This window comes from Myotis davidii, unplaced genomic scaffold (genome assembly GCF_000327345.1).
Source record: "Myotis davidii unplaced genomic scaffold, ASM32734v1 scaffold223, whole genome shotgun sequence".
In the NCBI taxonomy this organism is placed as follows: Eukaryota; Metazoa; Chordata; class Mammalia; order Chiroptera; family Vespertilionidae; genus Myotis; species Myotis davidii.
This window is the reverse complement of record NW_006294609.1, coordinates 2861263-2869650: the sequence shown is the minus strand read 5'-3', so window position 1 is coordinate 2869650 and position 8388 is coordinate 2861263. Positions and strand designations below refer to the sequence as shown.

At 49.4% G+C, this 8388-nt stretch overlaps 1 protein-coding gene across 1 annotated transcript in view; it reads left to right on the top strand.

Moving 5' to 3' along the window:
• WDR66 (WD repeat domain 66) overlaps positions 1–8388 on the top strand; it is a 46345-nt gene that overhangs the window by 18472 nt on the left and 19485 nt on the right. Inside the window, exons 11-15 of the mRNA XM_015567338.1 lie at positions 1696–1890; positions 2604–2854; positions 3410–3561; positions 5598–5771; positions 6988–7172. Of these exons, the coding sequence (XP_015422824.1) occupies positions 1696–1890; positions 2604–2854; positions 3410–3561; positions 5598–5771; positions 6988–7172 (957 nt within the window). The remainder of the gene's footprint in view (positions 1–1695; positions 1891–2603; positions 2855–3409; positions 3562–5597; positions 5772–6987; positions 7173–8388) is intronic.

Sequence of the window (8388 nt, the reverse complement as noted above, 5' to 3'; positions counted from 1 at the left end):
TGCTTTCCCATTTCTGTCCAGCAGAGGGCAGTGAAAGACGTTTTCGCCAATTACACAGCCCACCTGCCTTGCTTATTAATCAGAAACCTCATTTAATCACTTTGGGTATACAAGAGGAAACTCCCCCCCTGCCCCCCCAACGTCCCCCGTGATTAGAATTCTGTCACAGGCTTAAAAAAAACAAGTCCTTGCCCTAGCTCAGTGGTTCTCAACCTTGGCTGCCCATTAGAATCACCTGGGGATCTTTTTAAAATCCTGATTTCTGGGCCTCATCCTCCGGAAATTCTGTTTCTTTAACTCAATGGCTAGAGCTTTAGCCTGCAGACTGAAGGGTCCCAGGTTCAATTTGAGGTAAAGGGAACATGCCCCAGGTTGCAGGCTCGATCACCAGTAGGGAGTGTGCAGGAGGTAGCCAATCAACGATTCTCTCTGATCATTGATGTTTCTATCTCTCTCTCTCCCTCTCCCTTCCTCTCTAAAATGAATAAAATATATATATATTTTTAAAAAAGCAAGCTCATTAGGGATGGATCTGAGGACTGGAAATAAAAGCATCTTTGCCTTTGGCTGTGGTGATTGGACAGGGTTTTACAGTCGCTCTAACAGCAATGCCTTCTTTTTTTTTTTAATATATTTTTTATTGATATTTTACAGAGAGGAAGGGAGAGCTCTGTCCACTGAGCCAAACCGGTTTCGGCAGCAATGCCTTCTTTTTTAAAAAAGAAAAAATGTTTTAATTGTTTTTTAGGGAGAGAAAGGGAGAGGGATAGAGAGAGAGAAACATCAACGAGAGAAACATCATTGATCTGCTGTCCCCTGCAGGCCTCCTCCTGGAAATGGAGCCTGAAACCCAGCCAGGTGCCCTGACCAGGAATCGAACCGTGACCTCTTAGTACCTGGGTTGACGCTCCACCACTGAGCCATACTGGCCGAGCAGCAGTGCCTTCTTATAAAGTGGCTGGTACCCCATTTGCAGCTTGTGAGATCTTGGAAGGCCGGTAGACAGCCTCTGGGGTCGTCTGCAGCCTCAAGGCGGAGAATGTCAGTCACTGCGGCTGGTCTCGGAGAGCAGGGGGTCAGAGAGCAGAGAGCAGTGACAGTGTTGGAGACACCTTGACCCCTGCGTGGTCGCACTCACCACGTGGACCTGAAAGGGCTGCCAGGCATAAGTATGTTCTGTACAATATTGGGGACAAGCTTACACTAAAAAATTACTCATTGTCCGTCTGAAATTCACATTTAACTCGGCTTCCTGCATTTTTATTTGCTAAATCTGGCAACCCCAGGCCTTAACTTCTCTGAGCCTTAGTTCCCTACCTGTAAAGGGGAGAAGAGCAAAACCAGCCCCACAGGGCAGAGCATTGAGTGGAGTTTTTACAATGCCCAGAAGGAATCCAGAGCCTGGCATACAATTAAGTGCTCAGTACATGGTACTGAGGCCCTGGCTGGGTAGCTCAGTTGACTGGAGCATCATTCTGATACGCCAAGGTTGCAGGTTCAATCCCCAGTCAGGGGACATGCAGGAAGCAACCAATAAATGCATAAATAAGTGAAACAACAAATCAGTATTTCTCTCTCCCCCCCACCCTTTCCTCTCTCTCCAACCAACAATTCTTTTTATTTGAAAAAATGTTTAAAAATATAGACGGTACTTACTACTATTCTTTAACAAACTGATGTTATTCTCCATTGCAGCTATATTGTCACAGGTGACGTGAAGGGTAACATTAAGTTCTACGATCGCACCCTGTCCATCATTAACTGGTTCAGCAACTTCAAACTGAGCTCCATAAGAACGCTGTCCTTTTCAAAGACCCCGGCGACGCTGCCTACCGAGAAATCAAACTACCCTTCAGACTGCACTTTAAAAGGTGACGTTTTTGTCATAAGGTACGTTGTTCCTGAATCTAGTCATCTGAATGGTCAGAAAGGATTGGCCGGGAGTGTCCACCTCGTTCTTGGGATGGGAAGTGAGGGAACCGGCCGGCCGGTCAGTCCTGAGCATGGCTGGTAGATGGGTCTCTCTGGCTGAGTATAATCCCGACTCATTTTAAAAAATGAAACATTAATTTCATATGAAGAATCTTCCGTGACCAGAAGCCGCAAGGGTTTATATCCCTGAGCTCTGATCTCTGCTCCGCCCGAGTCCTTCGCTTGCAGGCCGGTCTCTTCTGGAAGCCGAGTTTGTCCTCGCGGCGCAGTTAAAGGCCTTTGATAATTAATAGCCATAACATTTCAAGACGGAATTATCTGTGAGCCTGCTCAATTACCCTGGCGGTATCTGCAGGCGCGGCTGTATGTGTGCGCCCAGCTCCATATTTGCATACACAAATGAATATTTGCATGTGCAGATTAGCTAATTGTACAACCGACTGTCCATCTGCATGCCTAATGACTCAATTTCCATGGAGAAATGTGGGCTTTTTCACTTGCAAATGGAGGCTGTGGGGGGTGCGTGGTATATTTTTGGAGGCGGTGGGTTAATCATGTCACTAAATTACAGACGACAGAGGCGTTTCATGGGCAATTAGAAGCAGCGTGGCTGGCTGGCGCGCCCGTTCCCTGCAAATGCTGATGCTGTTTGGTCTCTCCTTGGCAAACAGGAATTTTATCATCGGAACATCTGACGCGATCGTGTACCACTTAAAGGCAGATGAGACCAAACTGGAGAAGTTACTCATAGAGCCCAAGGAAGCCATTTGTGCCATCTCCTGCCACCCGTATCAGCCCCTTGTCACCATCGGGAGTTCCTGTGGCATGATCAAAGTGTGGGATTATACAAAGAAAAGATACCTTTTCAGCAGAGTCTTTGAGAAGGGGCTTGGAATCCAGAGTCTGACCTACAACCCCGAAGGTATTTTCGTTGTATCCGCCTCTCTCAGGTTCCATGGCCGTGGCCGTCACAGCTGCTGGGAGTTGGCCTTGACCCGATTCCCTCTGCCTGGCCAGACGAGATGCCTTCTCCCTCTGGCTCCCGCAGCCCTCGGTGCTTAGGGTCTCTGAGCGTTCCTCCCAGGCTGTCATGCTTTTCAGGGTTGTTTTCTCCTACGAGGGATCTTGTCTGTCACTCGTCGCTGTCTCCTGGGGACCTAGGACAAGGCCTGGCACAGAGTCTGTGTTTCTTAAATGAAAGAAGCCCTTTTTAAAAAATTTTTTAAAAAATGTTTATTGATTTCAAAGAGAAAGGGAGAGGGAGAGAGAGATAGAAACATCAATGACGAGAGAGAATCATTTATCAGCTGCCTCCTGCATGCCCCACGCTGGGGATCAAGCCTACAATCTCCGGGCATGTGCCCTGTCCTAGATTCGAACTGTGACCTCCTGGGTCATAGGTCGACACTCAACCATTGAGCCCCACCGGCCAGGCAAGAAGCCCTTTCTACCCCTGTTCTCTGGCTTGTGATTTCAGGAGACCTTCTTGGAGCTGGCTGCACCGAGGGGACAGTTTACATTCTCGATGCAATGTCCTTGGAAAATGGAATCCCAGAGCCTTTCAACTATTCCAGGACCAGCGTGACTCACATCAGCTTCTCCCATAACTCCCAGTACATGGCAACCGCGGTGAGTGTTTTCACGGAGACTGTTCTGTGTGGCTCTGCAGCCTTATTTAAAACCAAGGAGGCACTGGCCCCAGGTAGCTCAGTCTGATTTACAAAGATTGTGGGTTTGATCTCTGGTCAGGGCACATGCGAGAATCAACCAATAAATGCATAAATAAGTGAGACAACAAATCAGTCTCTCTCTCTCTCCTTCCCCCCTTTCTCTCTCTCTAAAATTATTGTTTGTTTGTTTTTTAAAGAGAGGGGGGCCCTGGCTAGTGTAGCTCAGTGGTTGAGTATTGACCCATGAACCATGAGGTCAGGGTTCAATTCCTAGTCAGGGCACATGCCTGGGTTTCGGGCTCAATCCCCAGTAGAGGGCACACAGGAGGCAGCCATTTGAAAATTCTCTCTCATCATTGATGCTCCTCTCTCTCTCTCTCTCTCTCTCTCTCTCCCTCCCTCCCTCCTTCCCTCCCTCCCTTCTTCTCTGAAATCAATTTAAAAACATTAAAAAAGCGGGGTTGGGGGCTTGGAGAATAACTGCTAAAGGATATAGGATTTTTGATGGTGGACGTACAGCTCGGAATATACGAAAACCCATTGAACCGTACGCTTTAAATGAATTGCATTGTATGTGAATTATAGCTCGATAAAGCTGTTATCAAAAGAGGAAAGGGGTGGGGTGAGGCGACTTTTGCCTGAAAATAAGGCCAGGGCCTCAGAACTTCTAAGCTTGGACCCTGACAACTACTTTGGTTTGTTAGTTTTGGGGACCCCTTCTCTGCATCCATTCTTTCATCTGCCCCTTTCATTTTTGTGACGAGATGACATTCTCCTTTATCTCAAAGCAAAGCCTTCCACCCGCACCTCGGGTTCTGTCCTCCCCTCTATGAATGGGGTTCCCATCCCCAGTGCAGATTTCCTCCGCCCTCGCCCTCGCCCTCTCCCTTCCTGCCAGTTCTCTTCGTCCGCACCGTTCTCATCCTGCCTGGATGTTTGTGGGAAGAGACAAAGCAGCCGTCTTCACTCGACAGAACCGCTGTCCACCCCTCCGGTGCCTCCCCAGCGCCTCCGGCCTCGGCCTGACCTGCCTCCCGGTCAGATCACAGCACTGCCAGGGGCCAGAAGCCACCCCGCGCGCCTCCCGCCACACACCCACTGTGTGCCCTTCAGGCCACTGTTGCCCACTCTCTGACCGAGTCACTCTCATCCATGATACTTTTTAAAAAAAATTTTTATAATGAGCATGTGTCATTTTTTAGGAGAACAATAAAGTCATTTCTTTGTTTTGTTAATCCTCACCCAAGGATATTTTTTCCATTGATTGTTTTAGAGAGAGTAGAAGGGAGGGAAGGAGAGGGAGAGACAGAGAGAAACAACAATGTGAAAGAGACACATTGATTGGTTGCCTCCCAAATGCACCCCTCACCAGGGCTAGGGATTGAGCCTGCAACCCAGGTACCTGCCCTTGACTAGGAATCGAACCCACCACCCTTTGGTTCGAGGGCCGAAACTCTACCCACTGAGCTACACTGGCCAGGGCTCAACCATCATACTTTTTAGGAAAAAGTCTACCTTTTCATTTGTAGCTGGAGATAGAGATGGGGAGACAAAGGCAAAAGGAGTCAGGGCTTCCACAGAGAATGAGGTGGGGACGAGGTGGTGTCAGAGACACCGCTATCTTTGCGAGTTATCTACTTTCAACCTTAATTTTTTCATCTGTAAAATGGGCCTCGTTTTACCACTTGCTCCGATAGACAAAGATTTATTTTCAGACAAAATATTCTAACAGCAAAATTGGTACAAAAAACATAATGATGATTTTTTAAATTGCTTCTTAGAGAGAAACAAACATCGAACTGTTGTCCCACTTGTTTATGCATCCATTGGTTGCTTCTTGTACTAGTACGTGCCCTGACCGAGATTGAACCCATAACCGTGGCACAGTGGGACGACTCTCTAACCAACGGAGCTACCTGGCCAGGGCAATAAAGATTATTGTTAGGTTAAAAACTGTAAAAAAAGAATAACTTCCGTTCTTTTGCTCATATGCAGGATGCAAATTTTACTGTGGCCGTTTACATGGTGAAGGTCAGGAATAGCCAGAGGGTCTGGGAATACCTGGCAAGGCTGCGTTCTCATCGCCAGAGCATTCGAAGTCTCCTGTTCGGGGTCCATCTGGACAGTAATGAGCCTAGGCTGCTGAGCCTCGGGCGAGACCGGCTCCTGGTGAGCTGGGTCGTTCCATTCCCTGGGCCACCCGTGCGTCTCACTCTTGTTCCCTCCCTGGTGTCCGGCACGGACCCGGGCCCACTGTGTGTGTGTTGGAGGCAGTGAATGTACCGAGAAGTAGTGTAAGCCTCTCCGAGTTGGTACTTGGTCTTAACACGGCTTCGACTCGTGTCCTGAGTGAGGAGGCTTCTGGGAAGAGGTGCGGCGGCGGCAGGGAGGTGGGGTTCCCACGGCATGGAAACCCGGCCGCCCTCGCCTCTCAGTGTAGTTTGGAAAGCCGACACTCACTGACACTTCTTCCCCAAATGTCACACCTCACAGAGAATGTGAGATAAGAGGGAAAGGTAGGGACAGCGTCAAATGTCATGTTACATGATCAAGCGAAGAGCATTCGAAATCAACCAGTCTGTGTATCTGTCCATCATCTTAATTTCCCTCCCCTTCCTTCCTTTATTCTATCCATTCACCCATCCTCCCATCCACCCATCCACCCATCCATCCATCCATCCACTCACCCATCCACCCATCCACCCACGCCTTCCAGGCAGCACTGGCTCCGGCTCTTCCATGGAGCCTTCCCTGGTGAGTCCAGGAAGGTTGCACTCCGCTGGCGCTGAGCTGTGTGGAGCCCAGTTCAGCCAATTGCTCATCCACCCATCCACCCATCTACCCATCCACCCATCCACCCATCCACCCATCCATCCATCCATCCATCCATCCATCCATCCATCCTTCCATCCTGGTTTGGCCACCAAAACCTACCTATGGGTGAAATTCAGCAGGCCACTGATTTATGACTATCAGGTGCTGAGACTTAGGTATGAATGAGTTCCTACCCCCAAGGTAATGGGGAAAGGAAGCCGTATAACATACTAGTAACTGTAAGAGTTCAGGTTTTGGAGTCAGCTGGACCTAAATTTGAATCCTCACTTTACACTTCTTAACTGTGTGACCTTGGGCAAGCCCCTGAACCTCTCTGAACATCGGTTTTCTCATCTGTAAAATGGGCACAGCAGTCCTACTTGGCCGGGAGTGGTGAGCATTAAATGGCATCATGTTTCAGAGCGCTTACTCCTCATTTTGCTCGTAATGAATACTCCCTCCTGGTAGCTTATTAGGTTAAGGGTCTAGCCCAGTCTTCTCTTAGAATAGGACTTTGGGCTGACTTCACCCAGCTCCGTCTTCATGTTTGTCCGTCCGGGCGCCTCTGCAGATCGAGTATAATCTTCTCGGGAGCTACAAAAACCACCTGGAAGTGCTGGACATTCACCAAACTGACCAGGGCAACTACCCCACCTGTATGATCTGGTACCCACCACTCACCAAGGAACTCTTCCTGCTCATCTCCAACAGCGGCTACAAAGTGAAACTTTTCAATTCCACCACCAAAATGTGCAGGTACGCCTGGGGCGGCAGGGGGCGGGGTGGGGTTCCCACTAACATGGCACGTAATTCAGTTTCTCAGCCCCTGGCCTATGTCAAGTCGCAGCTTAAGGACCTGTGAGCAGCACAGCTATCACTGGTTTTGCAGAGGGGGAAACTGAGGCACAGATAAGGTCACAGGGCTGGGAAGTGCCAGAGGCAGGATTCCAGCCCGGAGCCCTTGCTTCTGAGCCCCACCCTGCACAGAGATAAGGCACCCAGAACTCAGTGCCTGAGGCGCAGCGAAGGAGCCAGAAAAGTCACCGATGCTCAATAAAATCTTCCATTCTGCTCTGGCCGGTGTTGCTCAGTGATTAGAGTGTCGGCCCAGGAACCAAAGGGTCACGGGTTCAATTCCTGGTCAAGGGCACATACCTGGGTTGCAGGATCGATCCTGGCCTAGGGGTACATGTGGGAGCCAGCTATTCAATGTGTCTCTCTCATATCAATGCTTCTCTCTCTCTCTCTCTCTCTCTCTCTCTCTCTCTCTCTCTTTCTCTCTCTCTCCTCTCTCCTCTCTCTTCTCTCCTCCTACTCCTCCCTCCTTCCCTTCCACTTTCTCTAAAAAAATCAATGGAAAAAATATCCTGGAGTCAGGATTTAAAAACACCTCCCCCTGTTCGCCAGTGGATGAAGACAGAGACAGCCAGTTCAGTGCCCTGCGGTTTGACTGTTCTGACTCCTGGCCTTCCTGTGTTTACTCAGCATTTCCCGAGCCCCTACCTGAGCCAGGTGCTGTTCTAGGTGCTGAAGGTGAGGATGCCAACAAAACCATGTTTCATCACGGAATTTGCATTTTAATGGGAGGAGTGGAGTTCCTGGGAGAGGCTGGGCTGGAGAGCCGAGGGCAAGAGCACATGGTGCTTTAGAGCCATGAGCCAAGAGAAGGTTCCGGAAGGGAAGGGGGGCTGGAGAAGAGGTCCAGGGACCAAGCCCAGTGCATCCGAAGCTTGGCATCTGAGAGCAGCAGGTCCTCCGCCCCAAAGCAGGTCTGCATTTGAGGTCGGCCTCTGGTGCTGCTTGGCCTGGCTCCCGGTCGGCTCCTCGTGACAATGCCGACTACTGTGCACCATCCCTGCGGGGGCCCGGCTCTGCCCTTTTTTAAAAAATATATATATTTTATTGATTTTTTTACAGAGAGGAAGGAAGAGGGATAGAGAGTTAGAAACATCAATGAGAGAGAAACATCGAT